At 38.5% G+C, this 26,303-nt stretch overlaps 1 protein-coding gene across 1 annotated transcript; it reads right to left on the bottom strand.

Annotated features, from left to right (window-relative positions):
* Positions 1 to 476: 476 nt before the first annotated feature.
* MEP1B (meprin A subunit beta) lies at positions 477 to 26,303 on the bottom strand. Its single transcript, XM_048049370.2, has 15 exons — positions 26,226 to 26,303; positions 22,038 to 22,056; positions 21,787 to 21,837; positions 21,629 to 21,672; positions 20,526 to 20,604; positions 19,286 to 19,403; positions 15,507 to 15,685; positions 14,303 to 14,521; positions 11,014 to 11,166; positions 9,617 to 9,832; positions 6,988 to 7,455; positions 5,063 to 5,245; positions 4,137 to 4,572; positions 1,619 to 1,823; positions 477 to 769 (listed from the first exon to the last, which is right to left on the bottom strand). The coding sequence occupies exons 1-15, from the start codon at positions 26,286 to 26,288 to the stop codon at positions 752 to 754; spliced, it is 2,451 nt and encodes an 816-aa protein (XP_047905327.2). The 5' UTR covers positions 26,289 to 26,303; the 3' UTR covers positions 477 to 751.

The following is a 26,303-nucleotide window of genomic DNA, read 5'->3' as shown; positions in this document are numbered from 1 at the left end:
TTTTACATAAACCCACAATCCCCTTCAGATAGCCAATATCCCAAGAAGCCTCATATAACCTATTATACTCATGCAAATTGTGTTTTCCCCTTCTTATCAGTTGTGATTTGTAGTTCAGGTTCACATTCTTCAGGACTATGCCTGAGTAGTTCCTTTAATGGCCCATCAATCGGTGGCTGAAGAGTTCTGGGTCCTCATTATTGTCTCCTGTGTTTGCATGTCTGTGCAGTTAATTTAGCACTTTCCTCATTATTATTATTATTTTTTTAAATTTATTTAGTAGATCAAAACCCAATGACTTCATGAAACAGATGTTCTCACACCCCACACACTCTCACACTGCTGACAACTGTCACAGAACTCAGAACTCCTGGGTAGCCCTGGATCACAGAGTCCGGTTCTCTTTTATGATGGGCAACTCTATCACAAGATGTCAAACTTGGGCTTTACTGTGTTGATTCAAAGTCAGGACACAGTTTTACCCATTTCCTTCATGTTCATATAGAATTAAAGAACAGGACAGGCATGTCACACAAAACATTTCTTTCTGCATTGCATTGCAACAACACACAACACTATCAGAAGTTTCACTGGCATTAGCCCAGTATTTTATCCAGATGATGCATTATCTTCCAGACTTTACAAACCTTTATCATGATGTCTGAACTTAAAATAACAGAAAGAATGATGACATAGTTGGGGTTTTTCAGTGATCTTCATCTTGTGTCTTTGATGCTTGTTTGAATTATTTTCAGAAGGATGTTTTATTCTAAATAGGAAAAAAAAAAACATCTTAAAAGACATGTATGTAAGGAAGGGAAGTATGTGTATACTATAAAAAAATTACTTTCAAAGAAAATGAAATAACTTGTTGGAAGACATAAAGTAACAGTGACAGTATCTGGCACTACAAAGAGCTACTGCACTTCAACAGCACGTCACACAAACAATGTTAGGACAAAATTCAAATTGATCTCTGTAAGGCTATTCCTCATCGATATGCTTACAAAATTTCTCCTGGGCCTTGTAAGTCCCTCTAAGTTATGTCATTCATGTTATTTCCAAGATTAAGTCACTATTTAAACTAAGGGTCTGGATGTCTGAGACTTTATGAAACTTCCTATCAAAACAAGCTTGTATATCTTATTTACTTCTGATCCAGTCAGTTTTAACCTTCAGTCTTTATTTTCACCTGTTCTTAAGCCATGGCTAGTTCATTCCTTGTATACAGAAAGTCCATTGAATAAGGAAATTGATATTAATTTGCTTTTTTTGTTTTGGCATTTAGCAGAAAATGCTGTAATAGATGAAATGCAAGTTCACTAAGGGAAAGACACAATTTAGTTACAAGCTGAAAATGAATGTATTTGTTCACAAACTCCCACTCGATGTAGGCTCCCATCAGGGCAGTAAGATTGGTGGGGGTGGAGGAGGAGTTTTGAATTAAGTGGCTTTTTGGTGTTTGAAAAATTAGTAGCACTTAATAGAGCTCTTTAATTCTTAAGCTGGAGTCTTCAGACTTAAAAAATGTGACATACTCCAGCTTACTTTTTACTGAATTTGACTGTTTGCTTTTAACAAATATATATAATCTTTGTTGAAAAGGCAAAATACATACTTGTTCTTCTAGAGTCAGGCTCTCTACTTTTTCCTTTCCTTTGCTGTATTTCTTTTTAAGGCAAACTGCAGTTGTGATAGTGACAATAAGCATAACAACGAATACAGTTATGGTTGAAGAAACAGCTATTATAGTGTTTTCTTGAGTTGAGCCTTTCCTTTCACACTTTTCTCCCATGTACCACCAGTCGTCCCCTGCTGGACATCTAGAAAGTAAAAGAACAAATGTGTGGTGTCACTTAAAGATTGAAGGCATGAAAAGACTACTTAAAATATTGCATATCTGATGTGCTGTTTCTATATCCCAAACTTTATCCATATTACCTATCTGGATAGACTGTACCCTTTCTTCAGCTTCCCACTGTTTTACAGGTCATTTCTTTTATAAGACAAAGAGAGCCTTTGCTGGAAAACCTGAGCTTCAGCCTGATTTTTTTGTCTGTTTCAGGCTTGGCCACAGCTGATCTGCAGAGCTGTTGCTACAGAATGGTCTTTTGCTACCAACAGACAAGCCCCATGAGTCACTCAGTTCACTCATTTGCTTCCTTTTCCTCTAAGTTTATAGCACTTCTGCTGATAGAAAGCTCAATTTCCATTCCATGAAACTGATACCTGTCACTAGAACCACTATCATGTAATATTTGCTTCCACTATACTAATTGCCTCCTATCCAGATGCAATTCTGCCTTTTGGTATGCTCAGCTTTTACACAAAGCCCTTCTATCTTCTTCACTCAGTCAGTTAAAAAAGCCTTTATAGGTAGTAGCTGAATAAACTCAGAGGGAACTGGTCTAGAAGCTTTACACTGCTCTTATCCCATCAAGTCACATCTACCACCCTCCAGGAAATCTCATCCTCCTGATTTCTCTTATGCTCTTTGCCTTCTTAATTTTCAACTCACCTTATGCAGCAATTCGAACTTGCAAGATAAATGGGGTCAAGACCACAGGCCAGACTCTGTATCATCGACCTGATAGCACCCGAAGAAAAATTTAGGTGCAGGATTTACCCCTTTCTAAGACTGACCCAGCTGACCCATCACATTGCCCTCTCCCTGCTCAGTACTTCTCCACTAGTAGATGTGTAAGTTCTGGTCAGACCTTCTCATTGCCAGAAGGGGCTTATTTTCTAAGAACGCGTGTGAGCTGTCTCTGCCTTCCCCCAAAGAAGGCAAGATTAACATTCTAGCCATCCTCTGGTTTTGCACTAAACACAGCCTCCAAGCCTTGAGTCCTTCACCTTATTCAGCATCACTTTCAGCTCTGAAACTTTTTATCATGAGCATGTGAGGTTCCCAATGACCTAACTGAAAAAATATATGTGCAGTACTACTGAATTCACAACTGCACCTATCTTTCTAACCCTTTTTATTCCTTATGTCATTGTTTTTCCATTTTCTGTCTAAATAATTTAATCAGAACTACATGCTCAGCCCTGAAAATGACTCCATTGGACTTTATGTGATCAGGCTTAAAGAGAGTTATTATCACATCCCCTCTAGTTTTCCAGTAGAAAATTAGAGCAGAAAGTGACTGCTGGTCACACACTTCTCCAGCGTGACATGTAGGACACATAGGCACTTGAGCTTCAAACAGACAATAGATGTCAGAAAATTCTGAAATCAAGCATAACATTCAGAATGACTTTTTTTTTTTTTTTTTTTTTTGTCTTCTTGGAACAGCTTCTTGACATTTTCTTGCACTCATGACCTGCTTCTGTTGTGTTGCACAAGCCCCTTTACAGAATTGTTTTTAAAAGGTTCCTAAATGGGGAGACATAACAGTGAGTCATACCGGCTCTTGCTGCTCTTGGCCTTTAGACATTTGCCTCACAGCACTCCCCCCGTCTACCTGCCTTGGCACTGCTTCACAGCATGTTGTTACTATCTTCAGCCTTAGAGTTTGTCTGAGAGCAGGAACAATGCTAATCAGCCAGGTGGGTTGCATAAATGAATCCACAGAGGATTAAAAGAAGTTGCTATTCATTTCCTTGCAGGGTAAACAAGCATTTTGGTCCTCAGCCTTTGTCACTGGTTTAAAAGCAAGCAACTAGAATTGGTTAATTTGTGGTCATAATTTTCTCTACACAATATCTCTGAGTAAAATTTTAAAATAAAGTTATTCTGCTTACACTGCTTGAGAGCTATTAAAAATACTTTATACTGATACAAATCCTATTTTGTTTCAAGTGCATTTATATTTAACTCTTGATTTTGCTATAGACTTCTGAGGAGATGCGCAGTCCTTTTCATAACATTGGACCAACATATCAGTCAAAATAAGTACATTCTAAACATAATTTACAGAAAAGTCAAACAGAGTACATCAAAATGGTCAAATGTCAAGGATAGGAACTTTGTTGCCCAAACTGGTCATAAGTCTCTTGCAATAACAGATTTTGGAGATTATTATTTTTTTTTAATTAGCTATAGTCTGTCTTTCCTTTCATTAGGAACAAAGACATATTCTACTAGAAGCTTTCATTACTAAAATTGTATTTGAGTGAATAAAGACAGTTACCTGCACACTGCTTTTCTATCTACAATAACGCAGACACCGTCATTTTCACACGGGTTGTCTGGACAGGAGTCTGGAGTATCTGTGTCTGGCTCTTCGGTCAGGGTGTCAGAGGCTGTTGGGATGGGTGTTTTGGTGGTGGTAGGCTTAGCTGTGGTGGTGGTGGTGGGTGTGGTGGTGGTGGTGGTGGTGGGTGTGGTGGTGGTGGTGGGTGTGGTGGTGGTGGTAGTAGTGGTGGTGGTGGTGGTGGGCGTGGTGGTGGTAGTAGTAGTGGTGGTGGTGGTGGTGGGCATGGTGGTGGTGGTGGGCGTGGTGGTGGTGGTGGTGGTGGGCTTGGTGGTGGTGGTGGTGGTGGGCGTGGTGGTGGTGGTGGCAGTGGAAGTATTCATAACAAAGGTTGGTGAGACACTTGGCTGAGCTGATACTAGATGTGATATATCTGCGTGAGAAAACACAAGAAACAAGGCTTTTACTTTATGTCTTTTTTTTCCTCTTATTTGAATGATAAGTTCTAATAATAAAGAGCAGAGATCGTGTGAACTACCCTATATCTTCCTCTGGTATAATGGATAAAAAGTCTTTTTTAACTTTCAAGAGCATGATGTATTTTGGAAATGTCCTAATTTCTTTAATTTTTTAAACAGACAATCTTATTCACAGTACTCTATTCAAAATAATTTGCACAGGAGTAGCATCATTTTATACACTTAGATTTCAACCTACACATGAGATAATGGATTAGAAAAAGGATGTAGCTACCCACACATTTATTTATACATGATTTGATTTTAGATACATCAGTAACACCAAAATTGCTCATGTAAAGTACATCATGTATTTATATCTACAGTACTTGTGACTAGTTAGTATGTGACACTGTGTATTTTCTGTATTATTAAGAATATCAGCTAACATCAATGTTCACATACCTTCCATTGTTAAAAGAATATAAATACTGTCTTCTTTAATAAAGTTGCGGCTTCTAAGTCTCTGATGAGTTAAGAATGCACTTATTCCACTTCCTGGACCTCTCATGAATGTAGTTCCATTGGGAAAAGAAGCTGTTAATCCCACTTTATCTGGCCTATCCCAAAAATAAGTTAATGAAGAATCTGGAAAAAAAAATAACTGAATATGAGTGTGGGACCACTCTGGATTTTTTTCTCAGTAGGGTTCTTTCCTTCTCAGTTAATCTCTGCTGCAAAGTAGTACTAAAGCCTCTCTCAACACTCAAGACAGACTGTTCCCTACTTTGCCTGCTTCTGCTCGTGGACATCATGAAGAGGGAGATGAGAATAAATTACCTGAAACTCAAGGAGTAGAAACAATGTTGAAACTGCCTACAATTTGTAGATTTTTTGTTTGAGATTCCACACTGATGAGACACACAAGACAATGAAGTTTTTCAGTGGGTTGATCTGAGGTATTGAGAAAAGAGCCTGCTGGAGATGAAGTTATTGGAGTGCTGGTTGAAAACCTGTTGTGTTTTTTTTTTTTTTCTTTTTTCTTTTAGTCCTTTTCAAGTGTATTGGGCAAGAAGATGAGTAGCACATGAATCATCTGTAAAATGTATTAATTAGGTGATTCTCAAAAAAAAAGAACATCTGCTGATGTGGATGGAGGACAGAGTGTACTTGAACAACACAAGTGATCACAGGCTGCTGCTGTCCCCTTCATTAGACCCTAAATCTAAAATCTCAAAGCTGAGCATGATTGTCTATAAAAGTATCCAGCAGGGAGATCAAATTGCTTGCTCCGGTATGTCTACTGATTAGAGAAAGGATAAGAGTCACAAGGCTTATCTCAGGAATCTGGGGCTACAAGCAATACATAAATAAACAAGGGATAAGGGGCAGAGCACAAACAGACTGCAAGTCCGCAGCATTAAAGAAGGAAAAGGGCTGAGAGCTGTGGCCATAACAGCAGAGAGCACAGGGAAAGTGCGAACCATCTGTGGGGAACCTGATGTGATCATCATTCATTTACAGGAGAGGCCATTTAGGCTTTCTAAATTACCCACATTGTTTTAACGTAGAAACAGAGTGTCAGAGAATAATGGATGTCAACCATGGATTATTATTTTTTAAATAATACCAAGAAATAGAAATTTTAGTGCATTCCTTCATTTATGAATGTTGTAGTCTGAATGCCCAGGAAGCTAATACAGTGGTGGAGGTGGTTTCTTTTGGCAAAATCTTTATATTGATGCAGAAAATCATTTTGGCTTAAATTCAGTCTTTATCCAATGCTGAACATGTCATTTTAATTTAATATATCTCCTTACAGAGTTTCCTAACATTTCTCAGAGCTACACCTTTACCTAATTTGCCTCCTTACCGAGTTATTGTGGACAATTGCTCCTTATCTTGTCACACCTTGAACAAGTGCAGATTATGTAATATGAATCAGTACTTTGTCCATCTGGTTTCTGGATTTGCGCTGACACCAGTTCCTTTTGCAAGGAGGGAGATGATGTGTTTAAGGGCTACACTTTCACCTGCTATCATCTGTGCATATTGTTAATTCAGTATTTTTCTCTTCAAGCCTTCTGGAAGACTTGCATTCTCATTAAAGCAGATATAAATGCATCTTCACAGAGCATATGAAAGAAATGTTAGGCATGGATGACCCACCTCTTTCTTATGTGAATCTACTTCAAAACTGAGGGTCCCAGCTTAACCTACCTTACATGTTCAAATTTTTCTTGTCTGTGGATCAATTATATTGCTGCTGCAAGGAAATGACCCATTCCAGAAGCTAAAAAAGCTGAACTAATTTGCACAAAGAAAAAAATTAACTCCTTATCTTTTGGCTGTTTTAAATGTATTGGATAGCACATCTGAATTTAACTAACCTGATAATTTCAGAGGGTCTGTCGTTATACTTCTTTGGTTTGACATCCGTTGACGAATATCAGGATGCTGGTCAAGCAGAATCGTGGTACCTTGTTGCCATGCACAGGGCCATTGCAATTGATCATCATTTGCTCCAGAAATCAAATGCAAGTACGTTGCTAAATTAAATGGGTTATCTGTGGTACCATTTACATACAAGCTGACCTGAAAAGCATACCCTTTACTAGAGTAAAAAGGTGGACTGTATATTCTTCCTGCTGGCCCTGCAGGACTCGTGTTGAGGAGATGTGTGAAGTTTCTGATATGCCAGGTGTGGTGAGGACACTGTGTTTCTGACAAGTTGATGTCATCAATAGAGAGGCCTCCAGTTGACAAGCCAGTTCCTCTCACACCTTCAAACACCACCCGGAATTTACTTGTGACATTCAAAGAAACGTGATGGAGCTGCCAGTAATTTGCAGGTGCACCTGAAAAACAAGAGTAGGGATTTCTAACTAAGCAGTACAATCAAACACTGTACAGGTCTAGAGAGCCTATCTTAATGTTACGTATGAATTCCTCAGTTCCACTGGCGTTGAAGTGATGGAACATTTTTCTTCTAGATGTTACTTTTTTCAGTGCAAGATCATATTCTTTCAATTCATTTTTTCACCAGATTTAGTATGCATAGTAGCTCTTTAATTAGAGTGAAAACAATGGTAATGTTTTCAGACTTCTTTTTCTTTTACATTTTTAAAGAACTTTGCATTAAATTAGTCCAAATGTTGTGACAATTAAATTTACAAAATGTCACCTGTGTTATTGTAAAGAAAAGAAAAAAATCAGAGCCAAATATATTCAAATAACTGAATAACAACAGATCTTAAAAAAAAAAAAAAAGCTGCAGAGGATTCTGGGAGCCTAGAACTGCAAGATATGTCCATTTGTTATTACTTTTTTTTTTTTTTTTTGATATTTAAATGGCTTGCTGGAAATTTGCCTCTGCAAAATCACTATTCACCCATCAAATGATTAATGATATTAAGTTCAAATTTGAGCCCGGCAGTTGTAAAACCTACTTCATGTAATAAAACCTCAGTGCAAGTCTGGTTCTGTGTCCAGAAGTGCCTTCACTAGTAAATCCCACTTGACTGCAAGAACAGTTTGCACAGAAGCAAAGACTTTTGCACAAAGGGCTTTTAAGGCAAGTGAAAGAAGTGAAAGTAGGACATCCTTTGTTAATAGTACATGCAGCAAAATAATTTCTTTTGCTGGCTGGTTTCTGTTCACCTGAACCGAAGGCCAGGCTTTCAGCTACATTTCTGGACTAGGCAGTGCCAATCCCAAGTACAGAACTCATGCTTCACTTTCCTAACAGTTCTAAACACAATATAATGTATCTCAGATATGAATCTCATTTTTTTGCTGTTTTTCATTATTGTTGTTTTAATTAGGAGGAGAAAAAATAATCCCAGAAACAAGAACAAAACACCCCACTATTTTCCATTAAATTTCCTCCTGTGTTAAGTAACGCCTGTTTGAACTGCACAGATGTGCACTGCAAGACAGGTGTTTCTGACTCATGTTCAATGAGCAAAACAGCTACTGCAGTGTAATACGTCATGCCCCCACTGCCTGCCCTGCTCCTGGCTGAAGGCAACCAGAGCTGCTGCAGGACAGCAAAAACAGTTTCGGGTTTGTAAACAGGCACGGGCAGTAGCTGAGCCTAAAGGCACAGAAAGAGGCAGAAGAAGCAGACTTGATATCTATTGTGTAAAAGAACTCCCCAAGACCTTTGTGTAACTAACAGACTGAATTAGTTGTAGCTGTAATGGAGATCAAACAATAGTGAAATATCTGAGGATATGGTTTAATCAAAAGGTGACTTTGGCAATTCTAGCTTAAGGACCTCTTTTATCCATTAACTGTCATCTGTTGCTCATTTTGCAGACCATAGACTCCTAAAACCACAAAAACTTAGTTTTCTTCAAAATACAAATCATGGTCTGCTGCCCAGGGAGGTGGTAGAGTTGCCATCCCTGGAAGTACTTAAGAGACTGGTGGACATGGTGCTTAAGGACATGTTTTAGTGGTGGGCTTGGTAGTGTTAGGTGATGGTTGGACTTGATGATCTTATGGGTCTTTTCCAAATTAAATGATTCTATTATTCTGTATTTTGGATAAGTCACTCCAAACCTTGTTGACAAAGTAAGCTGAATTCTATTTATCTTTTTTTTTTTTTTTGTCTTCGTATGTTAGGTATTCCAGGGCACTTATACTTTCTATTTCTTTATTACTTCTTTCTTATTCATTGTAATTTAGTCTAATGACCAACTTCATCTGTTGCTATTGATACCAGCAATTCTATAACAGTCAAAATGACTGCTCATGGAATTTTAGCTATTTTGGTGAGAAAACTATCTTGATAATGCAAGAGTTTGTAATTTGTTGTAATTGATTATATTATAGGAAAACGGTTGACTGAGGATCCATCAAGTATAATTTCACCAGCAGAGATTCAATTACATAGTTAGAGAAGAAGCAAAAGAATAAAACTAGGAGATGAGTCACTTTCATACAATATTTCCCCCCAAACTTTGAAAAGGATACCAAGTATAGATTAAACCAAAATGAAATTTTATTCCATACCTTTTATCTGTTCAATGAATCTCAAAGTACCATTTGGATGGGCTGAAGAATACTCCCTGACCCAGACATGGAGCAGATCGCTTTCATTTCCACTGTGATAGAAATAGAATTGCAAACACTGAAAGTCTCTTTTGGGATACAGAATTCGGCTCTCCAGGAGTGCTGCGCTTCCCTGTGTGACAGCACTGGTATTGAAATGCATGAAGTAGCCAGAACCTGTCAAAATTAAAAAAGAATGGTAGAGGAGAGTGAAAACGAATTTGTCCTGGTGCACATGTATTCTTAACATCATATCGTGATAATGCTACAAGACAGTAAATTTAGGGTTACAGTAAGCTAGATCCTGTCTAAATCTTCAGACTGAGGGCTGTTACTTGTTCATGTTCTTCAGGGGCAGAACTGTTCTCCTTGGAACTCTATTTTTCTCTTTTTTTTTTCTTTTTTTTTTGGCTGTCTCTAGAAATTTGTACTCAAAAGCATGGGTGCTCTCGTTTAACTGTTCACCCAGAGCCAGTAATTCACAGTTGATATTCTCTCTGGAGGACTGGTTTAAGCTCCTGAACTCACAGTTTTCTTTGACAAGTTAGGAAACAGCTGGCTACATTCTTTCATTCTTTTCATCCCAGAGCAGAGCAGGCTGAGGGGAGGCCTCATGGCGGCCTGCAGCTCCCTCACGAGGGGAGCGGAGGGGCAGGCGCTGAGCTCTGCTCTCTGGGGACAGCGACAGGACCCGAGGGAACGGCATGGAGCTGGGACAGGGGAGGGTCAGGCTGGGGGTTAGGGAAAGGTTCTGCACCCAGAAGGTGGTCGGGCACTGGGACAGGCTCCCTGGGGCAGTGGTCACGGCACCGAGCCTGACTGAGCTCAAGAAGCATTTGGAAAACACTCTCAGACACACGTTCTGATTTTTGGGTGGTGCTGTGTGGAGCCAGAAGTTGGACTCAATGATCTTTGTGGGTCCTTTCCACCTCAGGACATTCTGTGGTTCTACAATTCCATGATTCTCTGTGGATTGCTCACCTGAGCCCTGATAACATACGTAATTGCTAAATACCAATCCTCTCCAAAAATTTACTGAGCAGTTGTTCAGAAAAGCAGCAGTCTTTCTGATGTGCCTGTACCATAGGTTAGAACACTTTACATAATTCTCTTGTGAGGATGTGACACTGAGATTAAAGAACAGATCAAAAGAGATAAGAACATTGAATTTTCTCTAATAAGCAGAAAACAGAATGTGTCACATGGCGTCCCTAACTATACAGTTTTATATTGCTTGGTTCAAAAGTTAACCGTAGTCTGTCAACAAATAAACATAGAACAAGGCCAAGAGCAAAGTCAACTCACTTGCCGTTGCAGAAAAAATTTCCCAGAGAGATAAGAACAGTGTTTTTTCGTACCTTCGCATTCTCCCATGTTAGTATGATCAGTATGAGGCCCAGTAGGAACCTGAGACAAACGCTGCCAATCGCTGCTATCATCTGAACTTTGAATCATGCCACAAATATTTTCAAGTTCAAAACTGCATGTGTCCATGAAACTTAGGGAGGAGGCTATAATATTAAATAAATAAATAAATAAATATAATAAAAGCATGAATCTCTGTTACACGGCACACATTTAGTACAAGATATTCGAAGTCAAGAGCAGAGACAGACTAAGAAATGCAAATACAAAATAATCAGTGGCTTCAAATACCATCAGCATTCATACATATAAAGTTCAGGAACTCAAAGCATTTGGCAATTAACATTGACTTTAATAAGATGTCATCGGGACCACTCTGGGCACTTAGCAAGCACAGGAGGCTGCCAGCTAATTATCATATGATATCTTTTATTTTTAAAAGGAACACTAACACCAGCCCTGACATATCAACATTCACATAGCCAAAAGGTCTGAGGACTTCCCATTCATTCCTCTGCTTTCTTTAGGTTGTGATACATGGTCACAGCTTTTGGTAAAGTTTCACTAACTTACCTACTGGAGCACTTATTTTGAAATACAGTACAGCAACAGCATTTCACTGCAATGAGCAATTGCTCATTCTGCTTGATTTTCAAAATGCAGAATTGGAAAAACATTTGGTAAAGGTACATTTGAGAGTGGTGGATATCTCATCTCAAACAAATTTTGAAGATCTGGTTTGCATATTAACAAGTCAAAAATAAAGTGATGGAAGACTGCCGTTGACTAGGAAAGGGAAAATACTGTATGAAATGTTTTCTCTGTTTAAATCAAACTCTGGATGAGTAAAAGAAGACACAGACCCACAGTCCAGGTTTATCCCTATTCTTAGATTTCTTTCCCGTTGTACTACAACTGAGTTCTGTGTAACACCAGCTATGATTTGAAAATAACTAAGTTAATAAAATGTTTCATGATGATTGCTTTTCAACCTATGTATAAAATATTGTGTTGGGTTTAAAGGTTTCATTGCACCACAAAAAAAGGACCTTGAGTATCACAAAAATCAATCTCAATGGCATGCCAAATGTTTCACTTAGGCTGTAGCTCAGGGAAGCACTTAAATTTGAACTGCTGCCAAATTACTTGCACTGCTGAGCTATTTTGTACTGTCCTCATAGAAAGCTAACAATACTCTATAAGATAGCAATGATATCAGAAGTGTTGTATAACTGATACTTTTTAAGATACAGTATTTGTGCAATGCTGTAAAAAAATAAAAATAAAAATAAAACAAGGAAAGATTTTCATGGTAAATGTTATATTGAAGGTTGGAGAAAGAATATAAATAAAAAACAGCAAAGGTGTCAACAAGAAAGCAAAAAGAATTGTGAATTATTAAATGAAAGAACTCTTTGAAATCAAAACATGAAACAAAATATGAAACCAGTTTGCCCAAACAGGAAAGCTGTAGCCTAACTAATTAAAAAGTGCTGGCTGGCATGGCATGCTGAACTGAAGGACAAGAAGAGAGAAAAGCAAGACCCAACAGCATTCAATCCATTTCTTAGATTAATTAATGACACAGGAGAACGGCTTTTTGAACCTCATCTGCACTGAAAGACAGATACTTTCTCACTGTTTAGTGAAAGGCTGGACTGGAAGACAGTACATGGGGGGATGAGTGCTGAGTCCTAACTTCCAGTGGCTGAGGAACGTCATGATCTTTTCTGTTACATAATATGCTAGAAAGGGAAAACATTCTGAAATCTACCTTTATCATATGTCCTGAAGAAGAAATCAGAGCAGAACTAAAGTAGCAGTCAGGAATACTTATGCTGTTGGTTGTAGGTTGTTGGTTTTTGTTTGTTTGTTTCAGTTTAGGAACCAAGTTTTCAATTTTTAATGTCAATTCCTAACCTCAAAGTCCTTTAGCAGGAATTCAGCTTAAAGTTTTCCTAAAATCCTGCTCAGCAAAAAAAAAAAAGGAAATCTTTTGATTCCTCTGGGAGAACACCTGCCTGGCATTCTTGGTCTTTCCTCTAACCTGAAAGGATCAGTTTAGGAACTGGGTGGGTGAGGGCTGGGACCCATGAAGAACCTGTCCTCTATGGCACAGGGGCCATTGAGCAAGCAGTGGATGATCTGAAGACCACTTATGGATATCGTACACCCTATATATACTATGCCAAGTGACAGAGCAGGGTGAAGGGTAAATCCTGATTGCCCTGAAGGTGGTGGGAGTTTTGTCACTAGTTTCAGCATGTATGGAGTTTATTTCACTAAGGACATGTGACTGTTGGTTAAGAATAAAGTTATAATGTCATGAAGAATTTATATAATATGTGAGAATTATGGAAAGTATATAAGATTAATGGAGAGTAAGAAGGACCCTGTCCACCGTTAAAGACATCCTTTGCTTTAAGCACTTATGTAAGAGCTAATTGACTGTGTGTCAAGTGCTGGAAGCTAAGGCTGAGTGCAAGTGTGTGTTTGGTTTAGACCCATGTGAACAGAAATATTTCCATCAGAACCATATACTCATAAAAATACATTGTTGTTTGTTTTTTTTTTTAATGTAATTGTAAGACCTTACTCACTGCTTGGCATACTGAGGCAATGAAGTAAAAGTTTTCATTTGAGTGCCAGGGCACAACAGGTACAGTCACAATTCAGAATTATATTCTCCAGTCTCTTATTGTCATTCAACTTTCTAAAAGAAATCCCATGTGAGCAAAACCAATCTTTTGACCACTTTTCTAAGGGGCTGGTTTGAAACTAAAATCAACAATTTTCAGTGCTTGCATTTTCTTCCTAACAGCATCCATAACCTGTTTGCATGGACACACATTCTGTCTCACAGACTGCTTGAGAACTGAGTAGGTATGAGAGCCACAGCAAAGACACTAATTTCTGTATGCTGTCTGAACAGCTGTGGAATAACGGGGGTGAAGGAAAAAAAAAAAAAAAAAGCTTTGTTTAGAAGCACATGTTTTAAACAGCCACCGAAGGGACGAACAAAATCAGCTGCTGAGAGAAGCTGGTTTTTAACTAAAGGTCAAATGGAGCTACACAGAAAACTCAGCTACACAGCAGTATTTCTGCAGGAGGGCTATGTTATTTCTAGCTGTACCAATATTTCTGGTGTTTTTAACACAATTCACTTCTCCAAATATGTTTGCGTATCTTTTACTTGTGGCTGGATGAGTCCAGCATGTATATATCACCCTTATTTCCTTCAACTACCAGAAGCAAGAATTTAAAGGAAATGGAAAAACCTACAGCAATTGTACAGTCGATTCAGTTTCTGGAGATCATAATCGCTGAAATCCATTCGCTGCCCTATTACATCCATGAAGTCTGGTATGTTCGTCACAATAGTTGGTTCAGTCCCGTTCCTGAATGCAGTTTGGCTATAGTGCATCACAGACGTATAGTCATAGGGAACATTCAGGGAGTCTGATGTTTTATCATCATATTTATTGAAATTATGTTCTTTACCTGAAGGGGAAAAATAGAAGGAAAAATTGTTTATTGCTGAAGATGACCAAGTTTTGATGTACATAAGGTGTCAGAGAACCAATTAGACCCCCCAAGAGTTTTCTTTGGTAATCATTTTCTTGTACTTACTCTGTAAAACTGTTTTAATCCTAGCCTAGATTTATTTAGCTTCCCTGTTCAGCCACTGGAATGTAACATGATGATTTCTGCTGCATGAAGGAAGGATTTTTCAGAAATCAGAAATCTTTTCACCATGAAGCTACTCATAAACATTGATGGGCTTGCGAGTCCTCTGAGTGTGCCTGAGCCAGGCCAGCACCATGTCTGGGCTCAGGCTTGTTTTCAAAGCTGCATGGAAGCCACAGAGGATGGTGGTGTGCTGAAGAAGTAGGCATCGACCACAGCCCTAAGAAACCCTGTGCCACAGGCTGGCTTGTGCCAAATATGCCACAACGTGGTTGTAATGGAAAGCTGTGTTGCCGAAATAACAGCTTGCATGACGGAAACCTAAAAAGGGTCTCCCCAGCCTGCGTGCCCTCCCTGGGGATGCAAGCAGAGGAGAAAGAGAAAGGCCGACCCCTTCCCTCCAGATTTTCTGCTGGTTTTGGTCACACCAGGTTTTGCAGGGCAGGATTATTTTTTAATTATTTAAAGGCTCCCTCAGTAATAGTGATTTTATAGTATCAAACAAATGAAATTACTCTCTTCTGCTGCTTGACTGTATGGCATTTTACACAGTAGGCCTCAGATTTCTGGTTAGGACTCTGGGAACTGCCGTGACACGAATGATAACCACAGCAACAACAAATGAGGCTGTCTGTCCCAAACAGATGCCACTTGACATTTAATTTCTTGGTATGCTGGCCTTGAAAAATAAGTCAAGGCAGGAGAACGTTTCAGCCATGGGAGGAAGGCAGAAAGAGATGTTCCAAACCCAAAATACATCACACCAGAGCCCGAATGGGAAACCAACGGAGTGACTGACCAGACTGAATCCTGTCCCAGATGATGGACACGTAGTCATCCCGGTCGGACCGCGACTGCTCGTGCCAGAAGCCCAGCGCGTGAAGGAACTCGTGCTGAATGGTCCCAATCCTGTCACAGCCGGCTCCGATTGAGAGCTGCTGCAAGCCCACTTGGCGGTTTCCCACTGAGGACCAGCAACTAACGTGGAAATAAGATTGAAAGATGGATCTGTGAAGCACATGCCACCCCTGTGCCCTGCAAACTCCAGATTCAGTCCGTTCAACACGCATATTTTGAGTGCTAAAGTTACATTTTCAACAGTGAGCGCTTTTTCATTGATCTGTTCCTTACTGGATCCCTTCCTCCCACACTTAGCTCTGCTTCGATGAATAAGCAGTTCTCCAGCTCTGGCTGGATTGCTTTTAATTGGTTTTCATTAGCAGAAAAAAAAAAAAAAAAAAAGAAAAGTTTAACTATTTGTGACAGAAAAAAGCAACGAAGACAAACATCAAAGACTATGGGCACATGATTTAAAACAATTTATTTACTGCGAATTAACAAGTTTGCTGCTACTAAGCTGGACCATCATAACTGACTGCAAGCACACTTTGGACCTGCCTTATTGCCAGACAAACCATGGTCATGCCACTTCTCACCTCTTCCATCTCAGCTGCCTCTCCACATTGTGCTCTCCTTCTGCTTTGGTGAGGGGTTGCGACTGCCAGGCCAGGTCCACCCCAGGGGACAGCGCTTACTCTCTGAAAGGCTGGTGGGTCTGACAGGGCTTTTCATAACCTCTTTTCTTTCTTGCTATTTGTGAGACATGGTGCTAGGGCACTTGTTGCTGACACACACTCACAAGGCTGTGTAAAACCACAGCTATGCTGGAAGTTTTTATTAAAGAATAAAAAAATAAATAAATCTGTGAGCTATCTGCACAAGCCAATAAAATGGCACCCCATGTCCACAAACTAGCAAGCACATTTAAATTGATATTTTACGCAGCAAATAAATCAACACCTACCCAATGAAGTCCATAAAATTAATAGGGCACAAAATACACCATAGAATTTACAGTCCCATCACCCCAGAAATGTAAAAAGCAAGCACACCAGGCACTGTAGGACCCTGCAACTTATTAGTGCAACATACTCTACAGGATTTCTCTTTCCACAAACCAGCACAGGCCTTAGCTATTGATTACTCATTAAAATCACAGCACGAGGCCTGGGAGGGAGCATATACAGCATCCATAATTTCACTGGCTTCCCTTGAACATGGCCTCATATTGACTATGATTTTTTTTTCTGATTGTGCAAAAGTCTAAGAAGTCCAATATAGTTCTGGGCCCACTTTATACTAAAGCAGACACCTCTGGCTTTGCAGCTGCTGCGTAGAGCGCAGCAGGCTACGAGCACATCCTGGACGCTTGTTAATATCCACATCCAAACACCAGGGGATGCAGTATCGCCTTGCCTTCAGTCTGCCAAATGCCTACGACACCATCATTCAGCAACCACAGAAGGAGTAAACGTGCACTCTGCATCACTCAGTGCTGAGAATAAAACCATGCGAGTGGGACAAGGGACACCTGGGACCACCCCAAGGGAGTGATGTCTTTAGGAAGGGAGAAAATGATGGAGAATGCCAGCTTCTCCATACGTGTTAGAGCCTGTTTCACCAATTCAATGCTTTCTGCACTGCTAGTTGCTCTTTCAGAGGCTAGAGGAGCAGGGAGGTAACTGCTGTCACTAATCTCACCAGCCTGCTTTTTGGAAGACAGGTGATAAGGCGATACATGCCATCAATAGTGATGATACTGTCTACAAATTATTAGCAGCAGTTATTCCAGGCACATTTTTACACCAACATCCTCCTAAAAAAATAAAGGAGAGAGCTTTTTGTATAGGGTTTGATGACACTGTGTATGTGTATCAGAGACTGCAGGCTTGTTTTCATACAGGGCAGACAACAGAATGACAGGTGGTTTCCTTTGTGGTTGACTTCATTTGAATTCAAAAAAATAATCCAGGCGAGGATTTTGTGACCTGCTAGGAAAGTTCCCTCACCTTTTTCTATACGTTTCATAGATGCAAGCCAGATCAGAAAGGTGAAGATGATTTATCATCTTTTTTTTTTTTTTTTGGTGCAATAAAACTTTATGAATCTGGATGGGGTTGCCAGGACCTTTGTGCCTCTATGTGTGCCGTACCCTCTGGACTGAGTTCCTCAGTTTGCAGCCAGGGGAGTCCTAGCTGACAAACAAAAAACTAGGAATGACAGAGTGGAAATGGGTTGTTTCATGTATTCTTTACCTTGTCCATACCAGACCATGGGAATGGAATAAAATGAAAGGCAATTAATGCAGGGTTTGTTCTGATAATTTCTTTGTACAGCCCAAAGCTAGCTCACTGAAACTGGACAGCCATTTTCAGGAGTCTGCTGAGTTTAACTTCAGGCTTGTAAAAAGTATAGTGACCATAGGTAGTTTTAGTGCTATAATAACTGTGATAACTGAGATAATAGAAACATTTCAGGGCAAGCAATACACCAGGCAAGAAGGCAAGACACGTTATCCAAATAGTGTGACTTGTTTAATCACTATGACTCATTTATTTCTAATAGGAAATAAATAATAAGTTAATAAATGAACCATTGTGCAGAAGTCTCTGAATTGTCATAGGCTAAATACTGTGGTTCTTTTTTTTTTTTTTTTCCAGGTACAGTTATTAGAAAATGCATGATTTATGTGACAAAGAACTCCAGAGTTTAGCTACATGAGTTTTCCGTTTGGCTCAAAGAGCCAAAGAATCATTAGACTGGGAAAACACATTGCTTCCTAAGTCTCCACTTATACATCTTTTAGGACTGAGTTTCAAAATCACATGTTTAGTATGAAGACTAGAAAATGTAAAGAGACAGAGACTGAGGAAATTTTGAAACAATTATCTGCTACAAATATCTCAGAAAAAGATAAAGGGAATGGGAAATATTTTGATTATCAGAAAATCTTTTCCCATTTATGAATGCATTCTTGTATCAGGAAATTACTTTCTGAAAGTAAATTTCCTCACTAGGCTATCAGGATTTCCCTGATCTACTTATCTATCATGAGAGAAATAGTCCAGCATAACTTGGAGAATATATTTGTTCTGTTCCACTGTTTGGTAGAGACTATCTTAGAAAGTGAAGAAGTTGATGCAATTTTGACACCTTTTTCTAGTATCTTATTTTGCAAAACTTGAGGTGAAATAGCGTAACTATTGATCCAAATAGGTAAATAAACTGAAACCTCCATAAAATGTCTCAATGATGTGCAGTATTTAAAAATATCTGAATGCTGATCTGACATTGTTCAAACAGAATTTCATTTGTTATAATGAAACAAATCTGCTTTCCCACAGCTAAAACGATCACATTTCCACTGGGTATATATTTTTTTTTCCTAAAAACTAAGGTATGCTCAGTATGGCCATGTGAAAGTGACAGTCCATATAGACAAAGATCAGTCAAGAAAGTAATTGGCTTGTTTCAGATCTTTTGTCATGCCAAGAAAATTACCTCTTTAAGGACTTAATTACTTCTTGTATTTAGAAACAAACATCAGCTAGAAATTGTTAATTACTACCAAGGTAAGACCTGTTTTGGAAGCTACTACAATTTCTAGTTAAAAATGACTGGAAATAGGACACAACAAAACTAGAAAATTACAATCAGATGAGTTTTAGAGTGAATATTGGTCATAAAAACAGTCTGTAGCCAAAAGGGATTACAATTATTTTATATTATTCCTCTTACCCACTTCCCTTGAACACAGATATATAATTCTTCTCTCCTTCCCAGGGTTTGAAATCAATACAGGTTTTGAGTCGATACTGTTCAAATGCCTTTAGGATGAGCCCCTTAGCATTAATTTCTGCAAAGCAAACAGTGTTCTTGTCAATATTGAGCCAATCGGTTTTGTCCTGATACCCGTATAGAGCAAGTCCTAAGGGTGGATCTTGCTTCGGCAATCTTTGATTAAAATAACCAAGCTTTTTGCTAGATTAAGACCTGAGTAGGAACCTAAAAACCATAAATTAGGCAGTTGTGGCATTTTATCTTTTTCCTGTTTTGTTTCTCTGTAATTCTGCTTTGGTACTTCAGTATAAAATATGACATGTTAGATATATAATACATCATAGCGTGTGGTTCTTAATTTTGTAAATTCTCTCACTTTGTTGAGATTTATCTGAGCAAGTATTAAAGAAACAGGGAACGAAGACATTGGATTTCAGCTAGTGCAAACTGCAAGCTACATATCTGTCATAGAATCTCTCCAGGACTTGAACGTGCTGACTTTGTGTCTGGCTTATCTCCTCTGAGCAGATTGCATGGTTTCAAATCACTCAGTGTTTTAGCTCCTAACCTAAACTGGGGGTGGGTGATTTTTTTTTCTGTCACAGACCAGAAGGATGACTCCTCACTCTGTAGTGAGGACACAGTCTCCTCACCTGGTATACAGCAAGGACTCATGCTCCCTGTCTCACCACTCACCTCTGCCGTGCAAAGCCACAGCTGGGTGGAAGTGAAGGGATGGAGACCGGTTGTGATGTGTTCCTGGCCCCACAGCAGGGCACCTAGCAATGTATCATTGCAAACTTCTTTGCAAGCCAGAATACCAAGCTGCCATCAGTGCTCTAAGTGATATAAATGACCAAGTAAGCTTCCTGGCTTTAAAAAGATCTTCAGTGCCATTTTATTTCTTCTGCTTAGTACATTTCATGTCTCAGACAAGTGCCTTTAAAAACAAACCAGTCTGCTGGGTTACGGCAGGTTAAGAAGCATCCAGGTTAAGAAAGGAGGTGGGACACCAGCACCAAGACCAAGGTGATATATCCTGCTGGTGCACACCCAGGCCTAATCCTGCTGTGGGAAATGCTCTAGACTTATAGTGTGGCACTGAGAAAGAGGAAAAGATGCCACAGATATTTGCTGACCTGTATTTAACATTTCAATCAACATGACATAAACACATTGTCAAGAGCAAATACTGTACCCAGGCTATCATCAAGGACATAGGGGATAACGTGGGGCCACCGATAGTTGTCACCAATGATGGAGTTTCGCTCCTGCATCTGAGAAAAAGTAAGTATGCAGTTTTCAGTACAAACCGATCTGTGATCAAAAACTAAAACAGTGTTAATGCAAAACATGCATTATGTCTCTTACAAGTCCATTTAAGACATATAAGGAATCAAAGAATTCAAAGACTTTGACAGATCACTCAGAGGTCCATGGCTCTGGTTTGAAGTCCTTTCACTCTCTTCTACTAATGACTCTGATTTCTGCAGCATTTTCTCCATACAGATTGCCTGAGATTTTGATTCATTTGAGCAGAACTTCAGCTCCTGTGGGAAGCATTAAGACCTAAAGTCCTGAAATGAGCACAGACATCAATAACTCTCTAGCTTTTCATAATGCAAGGGTTCGTTCCTGTGTCCTTAACCAGTGCTTTCTTTGCTTCCGCTGATATGCCTGAGCAGCAGCAGTTCACCTAAAGGGAGAGGAAAACACTACTTCTTTTAGGCGTATAAGACAATTTAGGTGTTTTCACTAGGTATCTTTGAGGTGTCACTAGCTATGCAAATACTTTTTAATATTATTGATTGGACAGGGATATGGGACAGATAATTTAAAATGTGGTATTACTCACAGATCTAATTTTCCAATGGCTTTGGTGAATCTACATATATGATGAAGGTTTTGCAGCACTGGTCTGTAAAGTTAATTGGCTTATAATAAATATTGTGCAGATAAATGAAGAATGTTTTATATAACCCTGTCTGGATGTGATCTGTGCTGCTGAATATCTTAAAAGTAAAAATATGAAAACCACAGTGAAGAAAACATGATGTTAATAATATTGACTAATGGCTAGACTGACCTTATTCTGGATAATGTTTCTGCAAATCCACCCAAATCCTTCATTGTCTATGACATTTGTAGAAATCTATCCCCAAGCATTTTCAGTTTATTGTAACATAAACTTATTTATTGTTAGTATGAGCAGGATGCATCAATCATTTTCATGCCACTAACACTTCACATTGCATAAGTTGATGACACAGTTCCTGTGTTATATTTAATATTTGAACTCACCCCATCAAGTTTGATGTCTCCCTCAAAAAGGTCTAGTCCTAAAGCTAAAGGGAAAAGGAGATTAACATACAGTTATTCTATTGATCTATGGCTACCAAAAAAAAAAAAAAAAAAAAAAAAAGAATTTAAAAGAGAAACTGAATTTAAAAAGAAAATACCTTCATTGATGTCAAAGATGTCTTGATCAATTCCTCCATCTACGTCTATTTCTGAAAAGTAAAAAGACAAGTGAGGTAGGACATGAGCCCTTGCTGTTATCTTTATGATGTGTGAAAATTAATGCAATAACAATAACAGTAATTATAAATCTGCGTCTGTCCTAGTGATGTTTATGAGCAGCTGTTTTTTTGTTTTTTTTTTTTTTTGACTGCCTCCCATGCATACAAATAGATCTGTAAGCAGAACTCACCAGTAGTCTCTGGAGCAGGCTGGGGAGAGGGAAATAAAAAAAATATTATTAGAAAGGCACACAATGAAATGCAACTAACATTATTCTCTCAACGGTATAAGAGTATAACAGTTTAAGTTTTATGCTCAACTAACAGCACTTAGCACCATGCTTTGTATCGGGCTGATAGGACCAACTGTCTTCTCCTTTGACTGGAGATGTTCATTTGCTTGTGACAGCTTTGGACTCTCCCACTCCAGGTTGCCCAACAAGCAAGTCACCCAGCACTGCTCCTGTGAAGTTTTCACAACCTATTACTTCTATGAAATTTGTATGTTTTTATTTGTATGTTTGAAAAGAAGTTCAAAAACTGAAGGTAAACAACACTTAAATTTTAAGACCTGACAATATAAGTTGTGGATACATCAAATAGTAAGTTATAACTCCAATTCTGTATAGCAGGGTGGGATTTTTACTTTAACTCTTGCTATAGTTTCCTCCCCTACTCCTGACTGATTTCGTTCTCTGTATAAATAATTTGCTATCTTTCCTATATGTAATTTTGCATGTAGTATCTTTTAGAATGTATTTTTCCACTGTGGTAAATATCTGCAGCCTCCATTAGAAGCAATGAACAGTACAAGCTCAGAATATTGAAAAGCTTCAAAAAGCAAGTCCATGTAGTCCAAAACAACACTAAATTTTGGTCAGTTCTTCCTCCTGTATAGTGGCTAAGGAAATTGCATGGCCAGAATATTCAAGAGAGATTTAAATGCATGTGTTCTTTTAGACATGAATTTTGGCACATAAAGATAGGAATAATTTTGAAGGCCAACATAACTGAGGGCCCTAAGACTGATTGGATTCACATAAAAACAGTAAACAAATGCAGAAAAAAAAATATATATGTATATATATATATTTTTTTTTTTTTTTATTTGGGAAAGGCTCAGGAAGAAAGTATAGAAATTGCCAGAATGTCCTACTTTGGCTTTCTAATGAAAGATTTCTTTTTCAATCTGAAATGACTGTCTTGTAAAAATGTCAGCAAATGGCACAAAAAATACTGTAAATACAAAAGCCTGAAATCTCATTTTATCCTTTTGATTCATCTGAACTAAAATGATTTCAAACTGTTGCTTCATCATTTTTCTCAGATTTTAGTCATTTATTCTGATTGCTTAAGAGGGGGAAAACATTTTTTTTTGCCTAACAAACTGGAAGCTATAATTTAGAAGTTTAAGATTTTTTACCTGGATGTGTCAGTTCCAGAAACCATTGAGTAGAATCTGTTTCCTAACCCAACTCCTCCTGAAGCGGTCATGTTATTAGAGAACAAGTACCTCACAGTTTTGGGTTGTTTCAGATTATGGTAGGTTTCAATATACCTGACTCCTAAAAACCTAGTATCATCATGGAAAAGTGAATGAGTCCTTTGTAAAACCCTTGCTAAAGTTGTGCAAATGTAAACGCACAAATGCTGAAGGATTGATTTTGCTCTCATATTTCACTGAGTTAACTGGTGTTATTCAGGTTTACACTGATACACGAGAAATAAAAATTGATTTAGAAAAAGAATAACCATATAAATATATATGGATACAGTTCAATGAAACAAAATATATGTTCCAGACAAATCACCCATAAATATGTAATGTCAATAGATGTCTCTTACATTCTGAAATTCTATTGCACTCATATCCTATCATTATGTTCCTTTATCACAAGAGATCCCCAAGACAGTATCTGATCCACGTATTCAAGATTTGAAATGAAACTTAAGCTTATAAAACAAGATGAAAGTATGCAAGCGAAATGTGTCGTACGTGCTTTGAGCAATTTATTTGCTATTAAACTCCCGCCCTCAGACAGACTTCCAGGTAACGTGAGAGAAAAACATTGAGAAGTAAAGTTTGTAATATTAAAAAATTAAAATCACATTGTGGTCTTTCCTGTTAAAGATTGTTGATGGAGGAGAGGAATCATAGCTATATGTATTGAATAAACTTACAGCCATTAATGGAGAGTAAAATATCTTTAGTTTCAATAATTACAATGTTCCCGTTTCTACTAATCAGAAAACGTAACTGCTTTAAAGGTAAAAACTGGTTAGCTCATGGAAAAGCTCCTTTATCTGCAGCCAAAGCTCATAAACTGAAATAACTGTAGCTAAGTCCAGTGGTATTTATGGTGCATAAACCAAATTATGAGTCCATCACTGAAGAATACCACATTCAGCAAGCAACTGAAATCCAGGCTGGTCGCCGGTATCTGAAAACTGTCGCTGAATGTTTTACGCAGAAGGAATTCCTTTCATCATTCCTTTCTACTTGTTTCTGAACAAAATTAGGTCCTTAGGCATGTGAATCCGAACAGCAGAACGCTGAGTTCCCAAAGGAGTATCTGTGTATTACTTGTTTGAGTAGTAACAGCTTCAGTCTCAGCACCAGCCTGACAACTGAGACCCGTACGATGAATTTCTAGTCTCTGAAAATGTTGTGAACAAATAACAGATTCACAGTTCACAGTCACATACAGGGGGAGGTTACATGAAGTGAGGTTTACCAAGGAGGAATCTAATTTAGTCTAACCAACGCTACTTTTAAATCTACCCAGAACATTTTTTTCTGAACATTTATAATATTTTTCCCTAACTTTGGCAAACAACATGATTCATGTGAATTAAGTTACTTTAAAGGTGGGTCAAACCATGGCTTGTCAGCACATTTAACTGTTTAGTAATTCAAGTGCACCCTGAACAGTTGGGAAAAACACCTCACCTATTTTAGTCATTAAAATTAGACATGTAATCAGTGGAGAAATAAATGGGTAATTGTATACATAATTCATCGCTCCTGAAAATAGGTATGGCACCCCCATGATGTCCTGGCATGTCTAAAAGATGATGTACCTCGCTGAGCTTCTACACAAAGATGTGATGAATCACCTGATGAAAATTTCCTGGTCTCACCACAGACTTCATGTGGAATATGGTCAGGTAGTTTGGACGAGACATCCTAACTTACCAATGTTTTCTCCAGACTATGTAACTTATGGTATTGGCATCCAGACGTATGAACGGAGCTCTTCCTGACCATAATGAACATGGAAACCAAGTAAGGAGCCCTCATGATCTTAAGCTCCTGCCTCACCCAGGAACTGGTTATTAGGAGTCAGCTTGATGTGTGATAGCTTGTAGATGCTGATAGCAGTCTGCACCGCCTGTTACATGATTTATAAAAGCCTTCAGTGGAATCTAAACAAGGCTGAGGGTTGAGTGTGCAAAGATTTGGTAACAGGGGAAGAAGAAGTTGTGATGTGTGAGGAAATAGAAATGTAGGACTCGAGGCAGTGGGGGATACAGGGAGCTATGTGAGTTGCGGGGTTGGGGTTAAACTCTTGACTGAGGGAGATATATGAACATCTCTTAATGGAGAGAAAGAATATCTGACTGCCAAAGCAAGATATTGGAGCTGGATTCACAAAATCAGACAGTTAAGTTGCATAAATTAAAAAAGATAAGATTATTCCACTTAAAGGAATACCTTACTCTGTAAATTACCCTGAAGCTATTAACAGCAGAAGTGAACTTACAAAAACCCTCTGGTTTTTGTTCTCTGAATTAATTGTATTGTGTATCACCAATACACCTGGCCTCTACAATGAATTATCACAAGATCAGCAAAATACTACCTTCTCTACAAAAGAAAGGAAATACAAAATCTCAAAGCTGTCATTGTTATTTTTTGGCATTAAGCAGTTTAGCTGGACTGGAGGAACAGAGAATGGTCATAGAAAAGCAAATCCAGCAGCTAAAAATGCATCAATTTCAATATAAAATGTGTTGTAGTGAGAAAAACACACACACCCCATATTTCTATTCAAATATGGAGTAGCAAAATAAATTTTAATACTTATCTTGGCTCTAACTCTAGACTTACAATTCTGGTAACACTACTTTTAATGCTAGTGGACATTTTGCTCAGATGGGGCGTGCAAATGGGCTCTTCTAATGTATAACAAAGCCTATTAAAAATAGCAGCTATAGGATCCCAAGGAAACAGAAATCTTTTTCTCCTCCACAAAAAAAAAGACAACGAACTTCTTATTTTGCAACAACCACATACTTAAGTCTTTTCTTCTCAAACTCATCTCAACTTGCATCATTTACTTAAGAATATAAAGAATATGTATTCTTTGTTTTCTTACCTGGCTCCAGACCACCTGCAGGAGAAGCCACGTTAGGAGCATAGGCACAGAAAACCAGTCCATGTTGTTATCCAGTCA

Source organism: Anser cygnoides, chromosome 2, assembly GCF_040182565.1.
Source record: "Anser cygnoides isolate HZ-2024a breed goose chromosome 2, Taihu_goose_T2T_genome, whole genome shotgun sequence".
NCBI classification, from domain to species: Eukaryota; Metazoa; Chordata; class Aves; order Anseriformes; family Anatidae; genus Anser; species Anser cygnoides.
Note: the sequence above shows the minus strand (reverse complement) of the source record. Positions and strands in the feature narration are given on the sequence as shown.

Bases quoted from the DNA above. Each gene is read 5' to 3' on its own strand.
- MEP1B (XM_048049370.2), bottom strand. From the start codon at position 26,288: ATGGACTGGTTTTCTGTGCCTATGCTCCTAACGTGGCTTCTCCTGCAG. The intron at 21,673-21,786 runs GTATTTTCTTTT...TTTTCCCTTTAG, and splicing joins CATCTTTGACATCAATGAAG to CTTTAGGACTAGACCTTTTT. The intron at 19,404-20,525 runs GTACAGTATTTG...TTTGCTTTGCAG, and splicing joins TGTCCTTGATGATAGCCTGG to AAATTAATGCTAAGGGGCTC.